Source organism: Salmo salar, chromosome 27 (genome assembly GCF_965601325.2).
Source record: "Salmo salar chromosome 27, fSalSal1, whole genome shotgun sequence".
Lineage (NCBI taxonomy): Eukaryota > Metazoa > Chordata > Actinopteri > Salmoniformes > Salmonidae > Salmo > Salmo salar.
In genome coordinates this window covers 5,498,126-5,524,140 of record NC_138317.1, presented here as the reverse complement: position 1 = coordinate 5,524,140, position 26,015 = coordinate 5,498,126, and the positions used below count along the sequence as shown (strand labels likewise).

Below are 26,015 nucleotides of genomic sequence, written 5' to 3'. Positions count from 1 at the left end.
GTATAAATCAATATGTTTTGACCATGACAGTTTACAATCCAGGGTTACTCCAAGTAGTTTAGTCACCTCCACTTGCTCAATTTCCACATTAATCATTACAAGATTTAGTTGAGGTTTAGGGATTAGTGAAAGATTTGTCCCAAATACAATGCTTTTAGTTTCTGAAATATTTAGGACTAACTTATTCCTTGCCGCCCATTCTGAAACTAACTGTATCTCTTTTTTTGCAGTTGTTTCAGTTGCTGTAGTAGCTGACGTGTATAGTGTTGAGTTATCTGCATACATAGACACACTGGCTTTACTCAAAGCCAGTAGCATGTCATTAGAAAGATTGAAAAAAGTAAGGGGCCTAGACAGCAGCCCCGAGGAATTCCTGATTCTACCTGTATTATGTTGGAGAGGCTTCTATTAAATAACACCCTCTGTGTTCTGTTAGACAGGTAACACTTTATCCACAATATAGCAGGGAATGTAAAGCCATTACAAATGTGCTTGTTGATTGTCCTTCCCTATAAGCATGCTGAAAGTCTGTTTGTTTACTGTAAAATAGCATTGTATTTGGTCAAACACAATTTTTTCCAAAAGTTTACTTAGGGTTGTTAACAGGCTGATTGGTCAGGTATTTGAGCCAGTAAAGGGGGCTTTACTATTCTTGAATAACTTTAGCTTCCCTCCAGGCCTAAGGGCACACGCTCTTTAGTAGGCTTAAATTGAAGATGTGGCAAATAGGAGAGGCAATATCGTTATTATCCTCAGTAATTTTCCATCCAGATTGTCAGACACCGGTGGCTTCTCATTGTTGATAGACAACAAGAATTTTTTCACCTCTTCCACACTGACTTTACGGATTTCAAAAGTACAAGTTTTGTCTTTCATAATTTGGTCCGATATACTTGGATGTGTAGTGTCAGCGTTTGTTGCTGGCATGTCATCCCTAAGTTTGCATATCTTGCCAATGAAAAAGTAATTGGCAAGAAACACTAAAAACACTAAAAGCACTAAGGTGTTGAACGCTGTTAATGACCAGCATTCTCACATAGGTGTTCCTATTGTCCAGGTGGGAAAGGGCAGTGTGGAGTGCGATTGCATCATCAGTGGATCTGTTGAGGCGGTATGCGAATTGGAGTGGGTCTAGGGTTTACGGGATGATGGTGTTGATGAGAGCCATGACCAGCCTTTCAAAGCACTTCATGGTTACCGATGTGAGTGCTATGGAGCAGTAGTAATTTAATCAGGTTACATTCGCTTTCTTGGGCACAAAGACTATGGTGGTCTACTTGAAACATGTAGGTATTACAGACAGAGAGAGGTTGAGAATGTCAGTGAAGACACTTACCAGTTGGTCCGCGTAAGCTTTGAGGTCATGTCCTGGTAATCCATCTGGCCACGCGGCCTTGTGAATGTTGACCTGTTTAAAGGTCTTGATCACATCGGCTATGGAGAGCGTGAACACACAGTCATCCGGAACAGCTGGTGCTCTAATGCATGCTTCAGTGGTTCTTGCCTTGTAGCAAGCATAAAAGGCATTTTTATCATCTGGTAGGTTCATGTCATTGGGCAGCTCGCGGCTGGGTTTCCCTTAGTAGTCTGTAATAGTTTGCAAGCCCTATTACATCCGATGAGGGTCAGAACCGGTGTTGTAGGATTCAATCTTAGTCCTGTATTGAAGCTTTGCCTGTTTGATGGTTCGTCTGAGGGTGTAGCAGGATTTTTCATAAGCGTCCGGATTAATGTCCCGCTCCTTGAAAGCGGCAGCTCTAGCCTTTAACTGGGAGCAGATGTTGCCTGTAATCCATGGCTTATGGTTGGGATATGTACGTACGGTCACTGTGGGGACGACGTTGTCGATGCACTTATTGATGAAGCTGGTGACTGAGGTGATATACTGTTCAATGCCGTTGGATGAATCCCGGAACATATTCCAGTCTGTGCTAGCAAAACAGTCCTGTAGTGTAGCATCCGCGTCATCTGACCACTTCCGTATTGAGTGAGTTACTGGTACTTCCTGCTTTAGTTTTTGCTTGTAAGCAGGAATCAGGAGGATAGAATTATGGGTGGATTTTCCAAATGGAGTGCTAGTGAGAGCTTTGTACGTGTCTCTGTGTGTGGAGTAAAGGTGGTCTAAAGTTTTTTTTCCTCTGGTTGCACGTGACATGCTGGTAGAAATTAATTAAAACGGGTTAAAGTGTGCCTGCAATAATGTCACCAGCCACTAGGAGCGCCACCTCTGGATGAGCATTTTATTTTTTGCTTATGGCCTTATACAGCTCATTGAGTGCGGTCTTAGTGCCAGCATCGGGTTGTGGTGGTAAATAGATGGCTACAAAAAATATAGATGAAAACTCTCTTTGTAGATAGTGTGGTGTACAGCTTATTGTGAGGCACTCTACCTCAGGCGAGCAATACCTTGAGACTACCTTAATATTAGACATCGCGCACCAGCTGTTATTGACAAATAGACACACACCCCCACCCCTCATCTTAGCGGATGTAGATCTTTTGACCTGCTGATGCATGGATAAGGCACCCTGATCTCCGCACCCTGTATTGCCTTCTTTTCTTCATGCGAATGACAGGGATTTGGGCCTTGTCTGGGAGCAACATTATATCCTTTGCATCAGACTCGTTAAAGAAAATATATTTGTCCAGTTTGAGGTGAGTAATCGCTGTTCTGATATCCAGAAACTCTTTTTGGTCATAAGAGATGGTAGCAGCAACATTATGTTCAAAATAATTTACAAACATTGAGAAATAACACAAAATAGTAAATTTAGTTAGGAGCCCGTAAAACGGCAACCATCCCCTCCAGCGCCATTCACTATCAATATCACATACATTAATCAAGCATTTCACACATACAGTTGAAGTCGGAAGTTTACATACACTTACATTGGAGTCATTAAAAATCCTTTTTCAACCACGCCACAAATGTCTTGTTAACAAACTATCGTTTTGGCAAGTAGGTTAGGACATCTACTTTGTTCATGACACAAGTCATTTTTCCAACAATTGTTTACAGACAGATTATTTCACTGTATCACAATTCCAGTGGGTCAGAAGTTAACATACACTAAGTTGACTGTGCCTTTAAACAGCTTGGAAAATTCCAGAAAATGATGTCATGGCTTTAGAAGCTTCTGATAGGCTAATTGACATCATTCGGCTGAATCTAGTTGATAATCCCTAGTTTAATGTATGCCATTTTCAGACAGAACAGTAGCGACATTTACATACTAAATGCCACATGATAACTGAAAAGGGTATGCTAGTGAGCTGTCTATTCTGTAATATGTTTAAAGTACTCAATTAAATGTATTTTATAAAGTCCTTTTACATCAGCAGTTACAGCATGTTTACAATATGTTATATACATAATCATCATTCTCTCTGGTCAAATTACCCTAGTCAAATGTTTTTAAAGTTGTTTATTTGAATGATTATGGTAGTTGTTCAACAAAAGTTTTTCAAAACAACCAACAAATGCAATCATATTCATGTAAAAGGAAAGACGTCCACCATGTTACTGCACAATATACTTAATGATATCTGTTTATCTTATTGATATCTAAATATTGATATCCATTTCAGCACTAAGGGAAAAAAAGTACTTTTACTGTATATGTAGCTGATAATTCACAGAAAAATCGTACATCAATCCACATACAGCGATCCTCACCTCAAGCAAACAGGATTTTAAATAAACTACAAGAACGATTACTTTACAAATAGTTTCAAAATATATTTTGATAGTTTCCACATAGTGATGCATGATTTCATTAATAATCAAGGTGACAAATTTGTACATTCATGGGAGGTAAAATGTATTGATCACTCTACATTCAAATAATCATTGATCTCGCGGCAGTGTACAGCTGGCTAAGAAATATGATAGAGATTTATGTTGACAGTTATGGCACCCTGCCAAATTGTGTTGCCTTTGTGCAGCCGGGCACACATAGATTCCTCAGTTCCAGGATCCAGGGGGAATATGTATCAAGCGTCTCAGAGCAGGAGTGCTGAAGCAGGATCAGTTTTGCCTTTAAAATCCCAATGAATAACTAAGATTAAATGGACTGGGGGACCTGAAAAGTCCTAATATACCACAATATATACAGTAACTGTATCAAAATCATAATCACTCACTCTTGATCATCCAAAATGGACTCATGTTTTGATGTTCACATTTTACTCTCTGTAACAAATAGCCTACAGATTTTTCCACATTGCACAATAATATGGTCCATAATTTAATAAAATAAAGAAAAATATACATTTGGAAATAGGCCTGCATAAAGGAAATCGGCCTTAGACTCATAAGTCAATTGATGTTGACTGTTTACAGAATAATACATGGTATGAGTCATATCCTAGGTCTGTATACCTTGTTTGAGAAAGAGAGAAGGAGAGAGGCTTGTCTCTGACCCTGCCAGTGAGGTTTCATTAAGAGTGGAAAATGTGCAATTTCAGTCATACCAGGGTAGTTCACATTGTCTGTGTCCCAAGAGCACACACTTGAAACGTGTATCTGCTCTTGGAACTTGTGTCTGAAGAGCAAACACAGCACAGTAATGTGTCACCACATAGCCTTCACATTGTACTGTACAAGGGGCCTTACAATTACTCACCGAAGGTCAAGCTTGGGTCTCTTGATAGTCCACTTCAATGTGAGTGAAAATGGCTGTGACACAGGACAGTTGAGAGCAAGTCATAGTCCTGTTGCCTCAGCACATCTAGTTGCTAACCCTGCTTGCCTCTCAGTCCAGTGAGGTCTCATTCAGTGGGAAATGTCCACCTTGAGTCAAACCTGGACAGCTCACAATGTGTATCTGAAGATCCCACTGGGCACAAACTGGTTGAATCAACATTGTTTCAATGTAATTTGTCAAAGTATTGTGACATGGAATATATGTGGAAAATACATTGGATTTGCAAAAAGTGACTCAAATATACAGTAATAATGTATTCACATCTCAGGCAGGGACAGCCCCTTGGAGACTAAAAAGTTTTGTTAGCTTCACCCAGGACACTGTTTTCACACTTGACAGGCCAGACACACCAATAGCTCTAAAATATACACTGTTCAAACCAAAAACTTTAGCACCTCCAAAGCTATCCCTCAAGGCTTAGAGGAGCTGTCATTTTCAGTGACTGAACCCTGAACCCGAAACTTACAACATCAGTCATTGCATAAAGTCACCTTGCCGTACACACAGGTGTCCTGAAACACCATCTTCTTGTCAGGCAACTCACAGGTTACCATGATCTCGTCCAGCTCTGTGTTGAATTGGTCCGTAGTCTCCACCATAGACGTGTCTTTGACCACGCTGTAGGTCAGCGCCACGCTGTATGTGCCGCCGGTAGGCTTCTCAGAGCCTTTCCGTCCGCAGAGGCAGAGCTTGCGGAAGGCGGCACGGAACTTCTGCGACATAGCATTGTAGATGATAGGGTTGATTGCGCTGTTGAGGTAGACACAGCTCCGACAGAAGAGGATAAACCAGGTGTTCATGTAGGCCTGCTCCAGGAAGGAGTTTACCACCACCAAGGTGCGGTACGGCATCCACAGCACAGCGAACAGGATCACCACCACAGCCAGCATCTTGGTCACCTACGACATGGAAGAGAAGGTGACTATGGGCCACTTTTCAATCAAACAACGCCACTGGGTTTATTTCCCTTAAATTGCAGTCTGCAATACTGTCAGCAACACAATAATTATAGAGTGAGACAGAAATGCCATCTGTTGTGTAGATACAGCTATACTGTTTATGCCTCAAGGTTCCATATCATTTCAGATGGTGCCTATATTTCCCATTCATTGGGAATTGAAGTATATTGGATCTACAGATTGGGCTATATAATCATCTGAAAAACTTTGATTTTGAAGTGAACTGTCACTTTAAACGTGTAATAAACATGTAACATTAGTTGTTTGGATTAGTTAGCTTATAAATACTGATCATTATTTCAAATTATTATAATATTAGTCACTTTATCTCTACATATATGTACAGTACACACTGTATCTACTGTACCTCAAACACCTCGCACCCCTGCACATCGACTAGCTACTGGTACCCCTTGTATATAGTCAAGTTATCATTACTCATTGTGTATTTATTCCTCGTGTTATTTTTTGGGGATGATTTCTCTATTTTTCCTCTCTGCATTGTTGGGAAATAAGCATTGCACTGTTAGTCTACACCTGTTGTTTACAAGCATATGACAAATAAAATTTTATTTTATTTGCACTCCCTCAGTAGGCCTACTCTGGATCTTGTGTCCCAAAGCTAGGGGTCAGTTTGATGTAATACCAAATTCCAATTTTATTTGTCACATGCTTTGTGAACAACAGGTGTAGACTAACAGTGAAATGCTTAATTCCAAACAATGTATTGACTATAGCTCAGCATTCAACACCATAGTACCATCCAAGCTCATTATTAAGCTTGAGGCCCTGGGTCTCAACCCCTCCCTGTGAAATTTGGTCCCGGACTTTCTGACGGGCCGCCCCCAGGTGGTGATGGTAGGAAACAATATCTCCACTTTGCTGATCCTCAACACTGGGGCCCCACAAGGGTGCGTGCTCAGCCCCCTCCTGCACTCCCTGTTCACCCATGACTGCGTGGCCATGCACGCCTCCAACTCAATCATCAAGTTTGCCGATGACATAACAGTAGTAGGCTTGATTACCAACAACGACGAGGCAGCCTACAGGGAGGAGGTAAGGGCTCTCGGAGTGTGGTGTCAGGAAAATAGCCTCTCACTCAACATCAACAAAACAAAGGAGATGATCGTGGACTTCAGGAAACGGCAGAGGGACCACCCCCCCATCCACATCGATGGGAGAGCAGTGGAGAAGGTGGAAAGCTTCAAGTTCCTCGGCGAACAGATCACTGACCAACTGAAATGGTCTACCCACAGAGAAAGTTTGGTGAAGAAGGCGCAACAGGGCCTCTTCAACCTCAGGAGGCTGAAGGAATGTGGCTTGTCACCTAAAAACCTCAAACTTTTACAGAAGCACAATTGAGAGCATCCTGTCGGGCTGTATCACCGCCTGGTACGACAACTGCACCGCACACAACCGTAGGGCTCTCCAGAGGGTGGTGCGGTCTGCACAACGCATCACCGGAGGCAAACTACCTGCCCTCCAGGACACCTACAGCACCTGATGTCACAGTAAGGCCAAAAGGATCATCAAGGACAACAACCACCCGAGCCACTGCCTGGATACCCCGCTATCATCCAGAAGGCAAGGACAGTACAGGTGCATCAAAGCTGGGGCCGAGAGGCTGAAAAAGAGCTTCTATCTCAAGACAATCAGACTGTTAAACAGCCATCACTAGCACAGAGAGGCTGCTGCCTACATACAGACTTGAAATCATTGGCCACTTTAATAAATGGAACACTAGTCACTTTAATAATGCCACTTTAATAATGTTTACATATCTTGCATTACTCATCTCATATGCATATACTGTATTCTATACCATCTATTGCATCTTAGCCTATGTCACTCTGTCATTGCTCATCCATATATTTATATATTCTTATTCCATAAGGTATTTGTTGTGAAATTGTTAAATATTACTTGTTAGATTTGGCTGCACTGTCGGAAACTAGAAGCACAATAATTTCGCTACACTCGCAATAACATCTGCTAAACACATGTATGTGTCACGACTTCCGCCGAAGTCGGGTCCTCTCCTTGTTCGGGCGGCGCTTGGCGGTCGGCGTCTCCAGTCTTCTAGCCATCATCAATCCACTCTTTTTTTCCCATTTGTTTTGTCTTATTTTCCTCACACCTGGTTTCAATCCCCTCAACCACTTGTTGTGTATTTAACCCTCTGTTCCCCCCATGTCTTTGTGTGGGATTGTTTATTGTTTCATGTATGCGCACGTTAGACTAGTTGCGCTGGGTTATGTCAACCCATATTGTATTTCGTGTTCGTTGTGCCATGTGTTTTTGGTTCGCCTAAATAAAACGCTACCCAATATCTGCTCTCCTACGCCTGACTCCCGTACAGCCATTTACGCATACCTGACAGTATGTGACCAATACAATTTGATTGGATTTTGATTTGATTGGAACAGTGAAATGCTTAATTCCCAACAATGCAGAGAGGAAATAATACGAAATGAGACCTGGCTGCACACAGACTCCTGGTGTTGTGTCAAAAAGCTACAGACTCCCGATGTTGTATCCCAAAGCTAACTCACCGCTTATGCTGGCTACCATTCTGTATTCCAATGTATTACCAATACCCAATAAATAGGAGTGCACTTGTAGTTTTAGGAACCAGACTCCCGATGATGTGTCCCAAAGCTAACTCACCCATATGCATTCCAATGTATTATCAATGGCTAATGAACAGAAGCGCACTTGTTTTTTAGGAACCGCAAATCACCTGTCTCCGAGAAGTAGCGGTAGTGCTGGTGTGGTGGGAGTTTTTACATCCCCTTGTTGTGTTGCTTTGTTCATTTTTACTTTTATCGTTGCGTTCAGAAGGTAACGGATTCATGATCAGGATTCTGGCGATGAGACCATACAGAATGGTAGCCAGCATAAGCGGCACAACAAAAAATATCCCGAAATCCAAAAAGTAAATGGGCAAATAGAGTTGTCTTGAAACTTTGTAGCTGCATGTCACGATGGTCACGTCGTTCTCATATGCTTCTTCTTTGATATCTGACAGGTAGAGCCACATGACGGAGTAAAGTAAAGTGAAAACCCAGACAAACAATATTATCTTCTTGGCTCTGGACAGTGTGCACAGCAACTGGGCTTTTATCGGGTGGCAAATAGCGATGTACCTTTCGATGGTAAAGGCGGTGATAGAGCAGGACGATGCATTGATTCCCAGGTACTGGAGGTAGGTGATTCCGAGGCATCCTGACCGGCCGAACACCCAAGACCCGAAGATGCTGTCCGTGATATTCGGTAAGCCCGCCGCAATTAGTACGATGAGATCCGCAACGGCCAAGCTCACCAGGTAGCAGTTGGTGGGTGTCCTCATGTGTTTAGTGGTAAGCACCACTAAGATCACCATAACATTACCAACGATACCAAAGGCGCATATCACGAAAACTAACAAAGTGCTCACCACTTTGTATTCGATTATTTGGTCCGTCCAAGTCCCCCAAGTCTGATTCTCTTGAGCTTCAGTAACATTTTCCATTTTCAGTTCTCTGAATATGTCGAGTAGAGAGAAAGCAATTAATTTATAAAGTAGCCTACCCACTACAAGTAGGCCTATAACCGAATCAGTAGGCTATTACGCGGTAGTAGGCTAGTATATACTACTATGGGAAGTAAGCCTGTCAACCTACTAGTTGAAAAATACATCCATGCCAAAAGGTAGGGTATTGTGCTTCAATTCCAAAACATATTTTTCCACTTTCTGTCTCACACTTGCAAAATAAGCATTGCGTATTACTTGGCATATTGTGCGTAAAGGTGAGAGCACGCCGATTGTTGTTTCCAGTGTTTCTTTCATCCAAAGTTGTAGCAAGTGAAACAGGGAGTCAGTGCGCGCATCGAAGTCACAGTGGTGTCACTAATTAAGGAGAGTGGGCCTGACTGAAAGGGATGAGAGGAGGGATGCTGGTTTTTGGTCATTTTCTCTGCATCATCAGACATTACCCAATGCGCTCTCTGAGATTTGACGATTTGGGGGAAATAATCTGTCACCAGTTGCTTTATGCCATCGTGAAAGAGTATTTTGTTTAGTAATTGAGTAAACAATTGAACAATTTAACAGTGTATTGTTGGTTCATAACCGTTGGTAAGAATGGTGAAAATAATTTGAATGGTGATGTGACTAGCCCACAATACATACACATTTGATTCCCTTTTTTATGATATCATTGTAAATGTAAAAAAATATATATATTCTACCCATAATAGTATACTTTATCATTTGGAGACACTTTTTGTGGATGTGACATTCACAAATGGTGGTAACAAAAAGCATTCATCTGAATGATCAGAATGTCTGCCAGAGCAGCTGCATCTCTCTCTATACACTGAGAGAAAGAGAGCAAGAGAGAGTTAGATGAATCCCAATTAAATCTGTTTCTTAGAAAATAGAATATTCCACTGTGACTAGGTCTGAACATAGGTCTTATTGCTTTTCTTTTGTTGGGATGATGGCAGCGGTGGTGTGATAATCTATATTTTGTTTCATGATGACATAACCCAAACATTTCTCAGGCCTCCCACTGATTGTCAGGATAGGTAATTGGGGTTTCTAATGTTCAACACAACCATCAGGCACTGAGCTCTTCACCATCGGGAACAATGAACAATAGGCACTCAGTGTGATAAAGAAAATAACTTTGTTACAAAGACTTGATGGAAGTGTTGTTTACATGGATGTCAGCCATTTAAATACTGAACAGAAGAATAGAAGTCAGAATGAAGCTTCCCATGCCTCTTACACAAAGCTGTAGTATATATTAACATGCATATTGATGTAATACCTCATGCTACAGAATATGTCTCGTCTATAGCTCAGTACATTTGAAATTCTCAGCCCCATAGAGTAAAAAACACATTAGGCAAGGGCAAGCAAGGCATTTCAGTTGGGTTAGTTAGGGGGACATGGGGTTTGAATAGACTCTACTCATAGGGACTTTTATGATGTGGTACGAGGGGACATGGAGATCTTGATCTAATTGAGATAATGGGGTTGAGTTGGTATGAGGAAAATCAAATGTTTCTCACATCAGGATTACATAATCAGAATAGTGCAGAGATATTAAAGGGGCAATCTGCAGTTTGAACAATAACAAAGCTGTCGTACCGCCAATGATTTAGTAAACAGCCGAAGGATGCAGCTGGAGAAATGTAACCACTCTCAAACTCATGGACAGAGAAATGAATACATGAACTGACCATCCATTATATTCACATTCTATTTTTAAAACTCGTTCTAAGGCTCTACAGTGTTTGTTTACGTTGGTTACAAACAAAGGAGTAAAACAAGCTTATATTTTGGGCTCCGGTGGGGTACAACAGTTGAATTATCATGAGACATCTCCAATTTATATTCTTGAAGAATCAATAGGTATACATTGAGTGTACAAAACATTAGGAACACCTTCTTAGTATTGTGTTGCACCCCCTTTTGCCCACAGAACATCCTGAATTTATTTGGGCATGGACTACAAGGTGTCGAAAGCATTCCACAGGGATGCTGGCCCATGTTGACTCCAATGCCTGCCACAGTTTTGTCAAGTTGGCTGGATGTCCTTTGGGTGGTGGACCATTCTTGAAACACACAGGAATCTGTTGAGCATGAAAAACCTAGCAGCGTTGCAGTTCTTGACACACTCAAACCGGTGCACCTGGCCCCCTAGGCTAGCATACCCCGTTCAAAGTCAGTTAAATATTTTTGTCTTGCTCATTCGCCCTTTGAATGGCACAGATTCACCCTTTGAATGGCACAGATACACAATTTGGGGCGGCAGGTAGCCTAGTGGTTAGAGCGTTGGATTTGTAACCGAAAGGTTGCAAGATCGAATCCCCGAGCTGACAAGGTAAAAATCTGTCGTTCTGCCCCTGAACAAGGCAGTTAACCCGCCATTGAAAATAAGAATTTGTTCTTAACTGACTCTCCTAGTTAAATAATGGTCAAAAAAAAAAGTCTCAATTGTTTCAAGGCTGAAAAATCCTTCTTTAACCTGCCTCCTCCCCTTCATCTACACTGATTGAAGTGGATTTAACAAGTGACACCAATAAAAGATCATAACTGGGTTAACCTGGTCAGTCTGTCATGGAAAGAGCAGGTGATCCTAATGTTTTGTACACTCAATCTATATAATTAATTTAAAAATGGATGTAGCAACTGCAGCAACCCTGAGTTTTTTTATATCTTGCTTTGTTTCTGGCTACATGTTTATGTAAATGAAGGAGGAATAACAATGATACTGTATGTAAACATTAGGCTTGCTTTGTACCATAACATTTTGCTTAATGCCCATTTATATACTACCCACCACTGCGACCTGTACGCTCATGTTGGCTGGCCCTTGCTTCATACTCGTCACTAAACCCACTGGCTCCGGGTCATCTACAAGACCCTGCTAGGTAAAGTCCCCCCTTATCTCAGCTCGCTGGTCACCATAGTAGCACCCACCTGTAGCACGCGCTCCAGCAGGTATATCTTTCTGGTCACCCCCAAAGCCAACTCCTCCTTCGGCCGCCTCTCCTTCCAGTTCTCTGCTGCCAATGACTGGAACGAACTACAAAAAAATCTCTGAAAGCGTTTCCAGTTATCTCCCTCACTAGCTTTAAGCACCAGCTGTCAGAGCAGCTCTGTACATAGCCCATCTATAATTTAGCCCAAACAACTACCTCTTCCCCTACTGTATTTATTTCGCTCCTTTGCACCCCATTATTTATATTTCTACTTTGCACTTTCTTCCACTGCAAATCTACCATTCCAGTGTTTTACTTGCTATATTACATGTACTTCGCCACCGTGGCCTTTTTTTGCCTTTACCTCCCTTATCTCACCTCATGTCATGTTCGTTGGAATGATCGGACCAAGGCGCAGCGAATGTTGAGTTCCACATGATTTATTAGAAAGTGAAACTAAGCAAACACAAAAACAAATAAACAATAAACTAACAACGAACCGTGACTAACAGAGACCGCTACGTGCACTAACTCAAAACAATATCCCATAATACAGGTGGGAAAAACAGCTACTTAAATATGATCCCCAATTAGAGACAACGATTATCAGCTGCCTCTAATTGGGAATCATACAAATCACCAACATAGAAAATCAAACCTAGAACCCCACATAGAAATAAATAAACTGGATCAACCCCCCAGTCACACCCTGACCTACTCCACCATAGAAAATAAGGACTCTCTATGGTCAGGACGTGACACCTCATTCTGCTCACATTGTATATAGACTTATTTTTCTACTGTATTATTGACTGTATGTTTGTTTTACTCCATGTGTAACTCTGTGTTGTTGTATGTGTCAAACTGCTTTGCTTTATCTTGGCCAGGTCGCAATTGTAAATGAGAACTTGTTCTCAACTTGCCTACCTGGTTAAATAAAGGTGAAATAAAAAAATATGTAGGCCTATAAAACCCTGTCATACCCCACAATTTCTCTCACTATACAGTAGCAACTACGGTAGAGCATTGTAGTGATACTGAAGCTTCTCTGAGAGAAAACAGATTCAAATGTTTACATGCCTGTGATTTCATTGCCGATTCATCTGGGATTCCACTGCTTATTCTACTCAACACTGAACATGATAATTATCTCTCCCCCACACCAACTGTGCTGTTGGTAAAGTGGTAAAGGAACAGTGCAGAGAATCGTGCCAAAGCTTGACTATTTATGTAATTTTGTTCTGAACAGGCAATAATGCCACCAGCAGCCCATTCTGAGCCACAGGTGGTCAAGAACTGCTGGGAATTATACCACAGTTGTCCCTATTCTCTCTCTTTTCTCTTTTATCTTGAAATAATGAGGGGTATTAAAATATTTCATTTCTTTGTGTCTGAAAGAAAATAACATATTGGTTTTGCTTAAAAATTGCTGTACAGGCAACACAGTTTATATTCCATTCTGCTTTGACTGTGATTCAATGCTTGAGATCAAGTACGGTAGTAATACTGAGGGTCAATGGCCATTGGTCTGTCTAAGCAAACACATTCTAGTCTAGACAGACAACATGCACAATGGCAACAATCACAATACAAACTGGATATGCTTCCCAAAGTGCACATATTTTGCTGTTCAAAGTAAATACAAGGCTCTGGTCAAGGTGAAATGGTCTCAAATGGTACTTGAACTTTATTACAAGAATACCATTTATTTTCTGATTAACCTGTTGGGGGTAGGGGCAGTATTTACACGGCCGGATAAAAAAGTACCCGATTTAATCTGGTTATTACTACTGCCCAGAAACTAGAATATGCATATAATTATTGGCTTTGGATAGAAAACACTCTAAAGTTTCTAAAACTGTTTGAATGGTGTCTGTGAGTATAACAGAACTCATATGGCAGGCAAAAATCTGAGAAGATTCCATACAGGAAGTGACCTGTCTGACAAGTTCTTGTTCATCTTGGCTCTTTTTATTGAAGACTGAGGATCTTTGCTGTAACGTGACACTTCCTACGGCTCCCATAGGCTCCCAGAACCCAGGAAAAAGCTGAATGATATCGAGGCAGCCCCAGGCTGAAACACATTATCGCCTTTGGTAAGTGGCCGATCAGAGGACAATGGGCTTAGGCGCATGCACGAGTCGACCCCATGCTTTATTTTCTTTCGTCTTTTTACCTAAACGCAGATTCCCGGTCGGAATATTATCGCTTTTTTACAAGAAAAATGGCATAAAAATTGATTTTAAACAGCGGTTGACATGCTTCGAAGTACGGTAATGGAATATTTAGAAATTGTTTGTCACGAAATGCGTCGTGCTCGTCACCCTTCTTTACCATTCGGATAGTGTCTTGAACGCACGAACAAAACGCCGCTATTTGGATATAACAATGGATTATTTGGGACCAAACCAACATTTGTTATTGAAGTAGAAGTCCTGGGAGTGCATTCTGACGAAGAACACCAAAAGTAATAACATTTTTCTTATAGTAAATCTGAGTTTGGTGAGTACCAAACTTGGTGGGTGTCAAAATAGCTAGTCTGTGATGGCCGGGCTATCTACTCAGAATATTGCAAAATGTGCTTTCACCGAAAAGCTATTTTAAAATCGGACACCGCGATTGCATAAAGGAGTTCTGTATCTATAATTCTTAAAATAATTGTTATGTTTTTTGTGAACGTTTAATTTAATTTAGTAAATTCACCGGAAGTGTTCAGTGGGAATGCTAGTTCTGAAAGTCACATGCTAATGTAAAAAGCTGGTTTTTGATATAAATATGAACTTGATTGAACAAAACATGCATGTATTGTATAACATAATGTCCTAGGAGTGTCATCTGATGAAGATCATCAAAGGTTAGTGCTGCATTTAGCTGTGGTTTTGGTTTTTGTGACATTATATGCTAGCTTGAAAAATGGGTGTTTGATTATTTCTGGCTGGGTACTCTCCTGACATAATCTAATGTTTTGCTTTCGTTGTAAAGCCTTTTTGAAATCGGACAGTGTGGTTAGATAAAGGAGAGTCTTGTCTTTAAAATGGTGTAAAATAGTCATATGTTTGAAAAATGGAAGTTTTTGGATTTTCGAGGAGTTTGTATTTCGCGCCACGCCCTATCATTGGATATTGGAGTGGTGTTCCGCTAGCGGAACGTCTTGATGTAAGTTAAGGCCACTTTGGCTTGAGATATTGACAATACAACAATGCAACAAATACATTGATCATCTCAGAAAGGTTTTACCCGTGGTCGTGGAGCTGGGGGGTCGTGGAGCTGGGGGGAAGTGGAACTAAAATGTAGTTCATGTAACGTCTGCAGTAGTGGGTGTGGAGTCAGGCGCAGGAAACAGGAGTAGTTGCTAACGGGCTTTTAATGAATTGCACCGTAACAGAAAAGTACACCCACGAAAACACAACTGGGTGTGATCCAACAAACATAATGATCCAATAACACGTACCACTGCATAAACAACAGTCGACAACAGAAAGTAAGGCCACACACAGAACAGGTGGGGAAACGGGCTTAAATACTCCACTAAACACTAATCATACACAGGTGCAAACAATTAAGACAAAACCAACAGAAAAGGGAAAAGGGATCGGTGGCAGCTAGTAGGCCGGTGACGACGACCGCCGAGCACCACCCGAACAGGGAGAGGAGTCACCCTCGGCAGGAGTCGTGACAGTTTAAATAAACATCCTCATTTTGAATATATTTTTTCTCATTATTTTATTAATGAAAGCATAAAGATGTTGATGAAGAACTGTTAGGGCCAAATTAAGGGATTTTCACATCTACAGCAGCCGGGCTATGAAGAGTTGCATGTCAATTCAAGCTATTTTAAAATCGGACACCTCGATTGCACAAAGGAGTTCTGTATCTATAATTCTTAAAATAATTGTTATGTTTTTTGTGAACGTTTATTGTGAGTAATTTAGTAAATTCACCGGAGGTTTGCGGGGGGTATGCTAGTTCTGAACGTCACATGCTAATGTAAAAAGCTGGTTTTTGATATAAATATGAACTTGATTGAACAAAACATGCATGTATTGTATAACAATGTCCTAGGTGTGTCATCTGATGAAGATCATCAAAGGTTAGTGCTGCATTTAGCTGTCTTCTGGGTTTTTGTGACATTATATGCTAGCTTGAAAAATGGGTGTCTGATTATTTCTGGCTGGGTACTCTGCTGACATAATCTAATGTTTTGCTTTCGTTGTAAAGCCTTTTTGAAATCGGACAGTGTGGTTAGATTAACGAGAGTCTTGTCTTTAAAATGCTGTAAAATAGTCATATGTTTGAGAAATTGAAGTAATAGCATTTCTAAGGTATTTGAAAATCGCGCCACAGGATTCAACTGGCTGTTACGTAGGTGGGACGAATTCGTCCCGCCGGTCCTAGAGAGGTTAAGCTGCCGCGGTCATCCCCCTCTTCAAAGGGGTGACACTTTCAGTAGAGGAATTGGATGGTAAAACCTATTGGCCAACTCGCAATGGAGTGGAGGCCTGGTCTGAAGAAAGTAAATCAGGGTGGGGTGGTTTTATAGTGAACATAGAACAGGCTTGTCACATGACGCCTGGTCCTGTCTGTGTCCCTGGGGGCGTGCCGATGACTGAGTTAAGCTTGGTACAGAAATACATTCTATCACATTAACATCAGTACATAGCATCTCAATGTATTACAAATAGTTTTATCCTTATTAATACATTCTATACAACAATTTGGATGCAAGTCCCATCGCTGAGGCTATTATATAAACAGTTTTATGGTAATATGGCTATATTGTCTCTTCTGAGTATCACAAATTGTACCAAGCGGACCAGTTCGTAGCTGGATTCTTCACCAATCTTTCATACCTTCTCCAGAACATAAATGTCATTCGGTTCCCCAATTCTGTGAGTTGGACGAATTTCCTGTGTCTCTCTATGAAACCCCTCTGTGTCTCAACTGGGACATGTGGCAAGAGATTCTCCTCTAGAATTTTACCACCCCTTCACACAGGGCCTGGGTGGGGGGAGGTAGGTTGGGGGATGGTGCAAGGGGGAGGGGTCAACTGTCCTCCCTGTACTCAAAGAGGCCAACGTCATGACAGTACTACAGTACACTTGTTTTCAAAATGCCTCCAGCTGTGCATCACTACTATAAATAAAAACACATCATCTTGTTTACATCTTGTTTACATTCTTTATTGTAACCACAATGTCACAAATAATTTGTATCTACCTTTCCAATTACTTTTAGAGTTTGGAATTTACAAATGTGCTCTTTTCATGTCATTTTTTTTTTACAGGGTCTGAGTCACTGGCTTACTGGTGTTCTTCCATGCCGTCCCTGTGAGGGGTGCGTCACTTGAGTGGGTTGAGTCACTGACGTGGTCTTCCTATCTGGGTTGGCGCCCCCCCTTGAGTTGTGCCGTGGCGGAGATCTTTGTGGGCTATACTCTGCCTTGTCCCGGGATGGTATGTTGGTGGTTGGAGATATCCCTCCAGTGGTGTGGGGGCTGTGCTTTGGCAAAGTGGGTGGGGTTATATCCTACCTGTTTGGCCCTGTCCAGGGGTTTCATCGGATGGGGCCACAGTGTCTCCTGACCCCTCCTGTCTCAGCCTCCAGTATTTATGCTGCAGTAGTTTATGTGTCAGGGGGCTAGGGTCAGTCTGTCACATCTGGAGTATTTCTCTTGTCTTTTCCGGTGTCCTGTGTGAATTTAAATATGCTCTCTCTAATTCTCTCTTTCTCTTTTTCTTTCTTTCTCTCTCTTGGAGGACCTGAGCCCTAGGACCATGCCTCAGGACTACCTGGCTTGATGACTCCTTGCTGTCCCCAGTTCACCTGGCCGTGCTGCTGCTCCAGTTCCAACTGTTCTGCCTGCAGCTATGGAACCCTGACCTGTTCACCGGACGTGCTACCTGTCCCAGACCTGCTGTCCCAGACCTGCTGGAACCTTGACCTGTTCACCGGACGTGCTACCTGTCCCAGACCTGCTATTTTCAACTCTCTAGAGACAGCAGGAGCGGTAGAGATACTCCCAAAGATCGGCTATGAAAAAGCCAACTGACACTTACTCTTGTGTTACTGACTTGTTGCACCCTCGACAACTACTATGATTATTATTATTTGACCATGCTGGTAATTTATGAACATTTGAACATCTTGGCCATGTGCTGTTATAATCTCCACCCGGCACAGCCAGAAGAGGATTGGCCACCCCTCATAGCCTGGTTCCTCTCTAGGTTTCTTCCTAGGTTTTGGCCTTTCTAGGGAGTTTTTCCTAGCCACCGTGCTTCTACACCTGCATTGCTTGCTGTTTGGGGTTTTAGGCTGGGTTTCTGTACAACACTTTGAGATATCAGCTGATGTAAGAAGGGCTATATAAATACATTTGATTAGATTTTTAGTAAGTAATATACTACAGTCCAGTTACAGCTTGTTCAGATCAAGAAGAAACCAAAAAATAAGTGTATTTTTGTGTGTGTGTGCAGGACAGAGGAATAGCAATTCTTACACTATTGTTCAGCAGGAACTGAAAATTTCGTGTCAATTCATAAACTATGTGCCATCGAAACTCTCTTCCCAACTATTTTGCAATCTATATGGCTCTCTGCCAATAATTACATTTGGAGGATTGTAAATTAATATCTAAGTGGCATTCTTCGTTAGGGCAAATCTGGAAAATGACATGCGCAAGAGACATTGGTAATATTTTCCCTTTTAGAGACTATAATACTGTACACGGCATCCAGGTTATTTTCATTTCACCTAGAATAAAAACCTTAGTGTAACAACAGTTTTAGTACGTAATATGCTACAGTCCAGTTACAGCTTGTTCTGATCAAGCAGAAACAAAAAAAGTAAGTGTCTTTTTTTGGGGTGTGCGTGCAGGACAGACGAATAGCAATTCTTACACTATTGTTCAGGAGGAACGGAAAATTGAATGTCAATTCATAAACCATGTGCCATCAAAAATGTCTGCCCAACTACTTTGCAATCCTTACGGCTCTCCGCCAATAATTAAATTAAGAGGATTGGAGGATTCTAAATTAGGGGGGCATTTTTCAATAGGGCAAATCTGATCTGTGAAAATATCTAAGGGGCTTTTATATAATTATAATGCAGGGTTAATAATAATAATAATTGCTTTGTTAAAAAAATAACGATATTTTGGAGATGATTTCATTTTCAAATAACCGAAAGTGACCGCTTGTAATCTGAATAAAGGGGAAAAGGCCATTCTTGAACATGGGGTGAGTCATTCTTACTAATTTGTAAATAAAGCCAGTTTGTTATTTAGAATTTTGTACTTCTGTTTGTAGAGGGAGAGAAAGCAAAAGCCCAAGGTGTCTATTTTTGGGACAAGGACATCCCGGCTGGCCAAACCCTCCCCTAATCCGGACAACGCTGGGCCAATTGTTCGTCGCCTCATGGGTCTCCCGGTCGTGGGTATTGAACCAGCATCTGAAAAAATGGCGATGTACAGCGTGCTTGTCTCAGAACAGCGCTGTCTTGACCTCTGAATGCTGTCTTTTCCCCCTTCCACTTGCTTCTTCCATTAATTTTGAAAAAGTATTTTCCAGTAAGCATAATCAGTGCTCTAACTCCCCCTTGCGCTGGCCATACTAAACCACAAATTACCTCTAAGACCCGCAGCATAAGCTCAAAACTTTTAGTTGAGCAACCACTGTATGTGGCAGGGTCTACAGACAATGACAGATTACAAAGGGAAAACCAGCCACGTCGCGGACACTGACGGCTTGCTCCCAGACAAGCTAAACACCTTCTTCGCCCAACTTTGAGGATAACACAGTGCCATCAACGCGGCCCGCTTCCAAGAACTGTGGGCTCTCGTTCTCCGTGGCCGACGTGAGTAAGGCTGCCGGCCCAGACGGCATCCCTAGCCGCATCCTCAGAGCATGCGCAGACCAGCTGGCTGGAGTGTTTATGGACATATTCAATCTCCCCCTATCCAAGTCTGCTGTCCCCACTTGCTTCAAGATGTCCAAAATTGTTCCTGTACCCAAGAAAGCAAAGGTAATTGAACTAAATGACAATCGCCCCGTAGCACTCACTTCTGTCATCATGAAGGGCTTTGAGAAGCTAGTTAAGGATCATATCACCTCTGCCTTACCTGACACCCTAGACCCACTTCAATTTGCTTACCGCCCCAATAGATCCACAGACGATGCAATCGCCATTGCATTTCACACTGCCCTATCCCATCTGGACAAGAGGAATACCAATGTAAGAATACTGTTTATTGACTATAGCTCAACTTTCAACACCATAGTACCCTCCAATCTCATCATCAAGCTCGGGGCCCTGGGTCTAAACCCCGCACTTGTGCAACTGGGTCATGGACTTCCTGATGGGCCACCCCAGGTGGTGAAGGTAGGAAACAACACCTCCACTTCACTGATCCTCAACATAGGGGCCCCACAAGGGTGCGTACTCAGATCCCTCCTGTTCTCCCTATTAATCCATCACTGCATGTGGCCACACATGCCTCCAACTCAATCATGAAGTTTGCAGACGACACAACTATAGTAGGCCTGATTGCCAACAATGACGAGACAGTCTACAGGGAGGAGGTGAGGGCCCTGGAGGAATGGTGCCAGGAAAATAATCTCTCCCTCAAAGTCAACAAAACGAAGAAGCTGATTGTGGACTTCAGGAAAAAACTCCCCCTCTCCGGCACTCGACATCGCCAGTTTACTTAACGTTACGTACACCTGCCTCCATCTTTACTCGCACCAGCGCCTCATGAGACAAACCTGGACTCCATCACTTCTATGATTACCTCCCCTATATCTGTCAATCCCTTTGGTTCATTCCCTAGGCAGTATTAGTTGTGTTTTTCATGTCCAGATGCTACGCTTGTTTTGTATTGTTCCATGTTTATTGTATTAATAAATTCACCCCTGTACTTGCTTCTTGACTCCCAGCGTCTGCGTTACAACCACCTGAGCTACGGCCTGTTCACCCCGCTATCATCCAGAAGGCGAGGTCAGTACAGGTGCATCAAAGCTGGGACCGAGAGACTGAAAAACAGCTTTATCTCAAGGCCATCAGACTTTTAAATAGCCATCACTAGCCGGCTTCCACCCGGTAACTCAACCCTGCACCTTAGAGGCTGCTGCCTTATATACATAGACATGGAAACACTAGTCACTTTAATAATGTTTACACACTGCTTTACTCATTTCATATGTATATATTGTATTCTATTTTACTGTATTTTAGTCAATGCCACTCCGACATTGCTTGTCCTAATATTTATATATTTCTTTATTCCATTATTGTCTGTGTTCTTTTGCCCATCTTAATCTTTCTTTTTATTGGCCAGTCTGAGATATGGCTTTTTCTTTGCAACTCTGCCTAGAAGGTCAGCGTCCCGGAGTCGCATCTTCACTATTGATGTTGAGACTGGTGTTTTGCGGGTACTATTTAATGAAGCTGCCAGTTGAGGACTTGTAGTGCTCTGTTCTGTGAAGGGAGTAGTACACAGCATTGTACGAGATCTTCAGTTTCTTGGCAATTTCTCACATGGAATAGCCTTCATTTCTCAGAAAAGGAATAGACTGAAGAGTTTCAGAAGAAAGGTCTTTGTTTCTGGCCATTTTGAGGCTGTAATCAAACCCACAAATGCTGATGCTCCAGATACTCAACTAAAGAAGGCCAGTTTTATTGCTTCTTTAATCAGAACACAGTTTTCAGCTGTGCTAACATAATTGCAAAAGGGTTTTCTAATGATTAATTAGCCTTTTAAAATGATAAACTTGGATTAGCTAACACAACGTGCCATTGAAATACTGGAGTGATGGTTGCTGATAATGGGCCTCTGTACGCCTATGTAGATATTCCATAAAAAATCTGCCATTTCCAGCTACAATAGTCATTTACAACATTAACAGTGTCTACACTGTATTTCTGATCAATTTGATGTTATTTTAATGGACAAAAAAACAAGGACTTTTCTAAGTGATCCCATAATTTTGAACAGTAGTGTATGTGTATGTGACCAATAAAATTTGATTTGATTTGAAACCTAGTACTTCAGGATTGAAAAGGTTGATATGCATCCCCATTGGGACAAAAGGTTACGCTCATAATAACTTACACATTTATTCTAGCAGAAGTCAGACTTTCATATTCATTGAAGTACTAAGCTAACATATAGAATTGTTTTAAGATGGTCATACTATGGATGATTTAGCTATTTGTTTTTAAATTTTAGGACCCCTATAGATATCATAAATAAATATTAAAACAATTATTTGATGAAATAATGAATTTGACATTTACTACTATAGCCCATAGAAACACATTGACTAACACAATCATGAATGGCAAAAAAAAAATATTCCTTATGATTTAGTTTTTACTAAGGTTTTGAAGTGTCTGCCCTATATCTAGGAGAGATAAGAAAGCTCTGGAAATATTCATCGTTTTTTGGACACATACAGTATTTAACCCTTATTTTTGTTGCCACAAAACTACATCCATACTTCCATTAGTATCCTCAATGTATTAAGCTCATAGTAATAATAATTGCTATGATTCACCATCCCCAGATAAAAAATATAATTTCGAAAAAATATGAAGGATTTTTTACGCAGTATACTACATTTGTCACCTGGATATGAAAAGCATTAGCTTGGCTTATAGGTAATCCTAAAAAGTGCAAGGACATAGCTTTCATATTTGGTTTCAGGGGCTAAGTAATGCTTAGCATCTGATTCTAATTTGTACATATTCACATAATGTTAGTAACAGGGTTTGCAGAACTTAAATTGTGACCATTGCATGCAAATGCATTCGTTTTGATTAAAACTTAGGAGTCAAGGATCATGTTACATATTCAGGAAAATAGAAAGTGCATTCAAATGTCTTGAACAAAATATTTGGTGTTTTATCCTCCAGTACAGTAGTAGAAGTAGTGCCAACATGAAAAGATTTCAGGTTGAAATATTTTGCTTTGTTTCTGACCTAGCATTAAATATGTACTGTATTATCCTATCACTTGCATGTTAACTCAAGCTGTGTTATCGCCATATAATGTTAAGTGGCCCTTGACCATTCGTATTTACTAACAATGTGACAGGTCAATTTCAGAAGGAATCATCTCAGGCCAACTGAGAACCGTCTGCTGTCCACCACACTGACTGCAGCCCCATGACTAAAGGGTTGACAGACAGGGTCGGCAGGGTCGGCCATAAAGGGTCGGCCATAAAGAATGTGTGCACCGGGAGCTGACCCTGACCCATCAATGGTAAATACACCATAGGGCACAGTCCATAACCCCTTCAACAGAAAGCATCACTATAAGTTATCACTCTGCAATATATCAGTGTCACTCACTGCCTGGTTGCTTGGAACCTGCAGGTTTATCCATGCTAGACAGGGCAGGTTCAAAACCATTTGATTACCCTGACTTGATTATCCACTCTCATTCACCAGCCGGATCTCTCTTGCCCGAAACGAGGTTACCTGTGTCTGCAAAATTTCACTGCTATATTTCAACCCAACTTCCTTCATGTACCCTTCCTAATGTTAAACGCTAGTGGATGAATGGACACAAGCAACACTTTATTAAGAAGTGTAGGTTAATGCTTAATGCTGAGTCAGGCCAAAGATACCATCTAACCAACGGGGCCATCTGACTCAGTAATGTGGTATTAGGGGACAGGGAGCTTTTGATCTAATTGAGACAAGCATCTGGGAGTGTTTTAAGGCTCCTAGAATATTAGAGAAATGCAGAATATGTGATTTGTCAAGGTTTTAACGTCTCTATATTAAATGTGATATGAAATGAATGAAAGGTTATGCATGTATTCCTAGTTAAATGAAAAATGGAAGGTATATATTTATAAGATTTATGAGCCTTAACTATTTTTAATCATTAGTTATAATAGTGACATGAAGGGTGCCATAGCCGAGGGTCTACACCAGAAGTTAATGGTTATCTATAGGAGGAAAGTATATGGTGGGTGCAATTAAGCTTGGAATGTATTGAGTGTGGGGAAAACGATCACATGTGGCAGGCATTGATGAGGGGAGAGAGCCATGGATTAGTGATGAATGGGGTCGATGTCAGGTCATGTCACATTAAGGAAGAAGGAACAGTTTATTACTCGTATCACTTAGTTTCCTGCCTAGCAATAAAGATACAATGTTTAGCAAGAAGGAGGAGACTCTAACCAAAGTGGGTTATGTATAAAAGCATTTGTGGAATTATGTCTTTGTTGATTCAGCTGTTCGATCCTTTGGGAAGAATAAACTTGGTTTAAGCTTTCATAGTGTCTGTCGAGTTCTTACTCTGATAATTAGAACCTAACAGTTGGCCTTGTCGGCAGGATTCACCACGATATTTAATCAAACCAAAGGATCCAGATAAGTGGAACAGAAGCCGGAACAACAAATAAGTTAGGCAGAATTCCTACACCTGTTACCACTCATTTTGACATCTTGGGGAGATGAGAATCATAGGCTGAACAATAATAGAATATAGACCTAAAAAGCATGAATTTGTTCAGTAGGCCCATTATGTAATGACCGGTCGTAAATATATGGTGTAGGGTAGGTTCCATAGGGATAGATCCCGAGTGGGGGTGTTCCTCTGCGAGATCCAGGTAAATATATGGTGTAGGGTAGGTTCCATAAGGAGAGGTCCCGAGTGGGGGGGATTCTTGCGAGATCCATAGGTGTCATTACAGTGTAGGGTAGGGTCCGTGAAGGATAGCACCCCTTCTGAAAAAACCTACACTCGATCCCTCCGATGTCAACAACTACAGACCAGTATCCCTTCTTTCCTTTCTCTCCAAAACTCTTGAACGCGCCGTCCTTGGCCAGCTCTCTTGCTATCTCTCTCAGAATGACCTTCTTGATCCTAATCAGTCAGGTTTCAAGACTGGGCATTCAACTGAGACTGCTCTTCTCTGTGTCACGGAGGCTCTCCGCACTGCTAAAGCTAACTCTCTCTCCTCTGCTCTCATCCTTCTAGACCTATCTGCTGCCTTTGATACCGTGAACCATCAGATCCTCCTCTCCACCCTCTCCGAGCTGGGCATCTCCGGCACCGCGCACGCTTGGATTGCGTCCTACCTGACAGGTCTCTCCTACCAGGTGGCGTGGCGAGAATCTGTCTCCGCACCACGTGCTCTCACCACTGGTGTCCCCCAGGGCTCTGTTCTTGGCCCACTCCTATTCTCGCTATACACCAAGTCACTTGGCTCTGTCATATCCTCACATGGTCTCTCATATCATTGCTATGCAGATGACACACAATTAATCTTCTCCTTTCCCCCTTCTGACAACCAGGTGGCGAATCGCATCTCTGCATGTCTGGCAGACATATCAGTGTGGATGACGGATCACCACCTCAAGCTGAACCTCGGCAAGACGGAGCTGCTCTTCCTCCCGGGGAAGGACTGCCCGTTCCATGATCTCGCCATCACGGTTGACAACTCCCTTGTGTCCTCCTCCCAGAGTGCTAAGAGCCTTGGCGTGACCCTGGACAACACCCTGTCGTTCTCCACCAACATCAAGGCGGTGACCCGATCCTGTAGGTTCATGCTCTACAACATTCGCAGAGTACGACCCTGCCTCACACAGGAAGCGGCGCAGGTCCTAATCCAGGCACTTGTCATCTCCCGTCTGGATTATTGCAACTCGCTGTTGGCTGGGCTCCCTGCCTGTGCCATTAAACCCCTACAACTCATCCAGAACGCCGCAGCCCGTCTGGTGTTCAACCTTCCCAAGTTCTCTCACGTCACCCCGCTCCTCCGCTCTCTCCACTGGCTTCCAGTCGAAGCTCGCATCCGCTACAAGACCATGGTGCTTGCCTACGGAGCTGTGAGGGGAACGGCACCTCCGTACCTTCAGGCTCTGA

General features: G+C 42.0%; 1 protein-coding gene across 1 annotated transcript in view; it reads right to left on the bottom strand.

Moving 5' to 3' along the window:
• Nucleotides 1–9,414, bottom strand: part of trhrb (thyrotropin-releasing hormone receptor b) — a 30,111-nt gene extending 20,697 nt beyond the window's left edge. The window contains exons 1-3 of the mRNA XM_082970074.1: nt 8,406–9,414; nt 5,198–5,605; nt 4,626–4,678 (exon numbers count right to left, since the gene is read on the bottom strand). Of these exons, the coding sequence (XP_082826200.1) occupies nt 4,626–4,678; nt 5,198–5,605; nt 8,406–9,176 (1,232 nt within the window). The 5' untranslated portion in view covers nt 9,177–9,414. The remainder of the gene's footprint in view (nt 1–4,625; nt 4,679–5,197; nt 5,606–8,405) is intronic.
• Nucleotides 9,415–26,015: the final 16,601 nt, after the last annotated feature.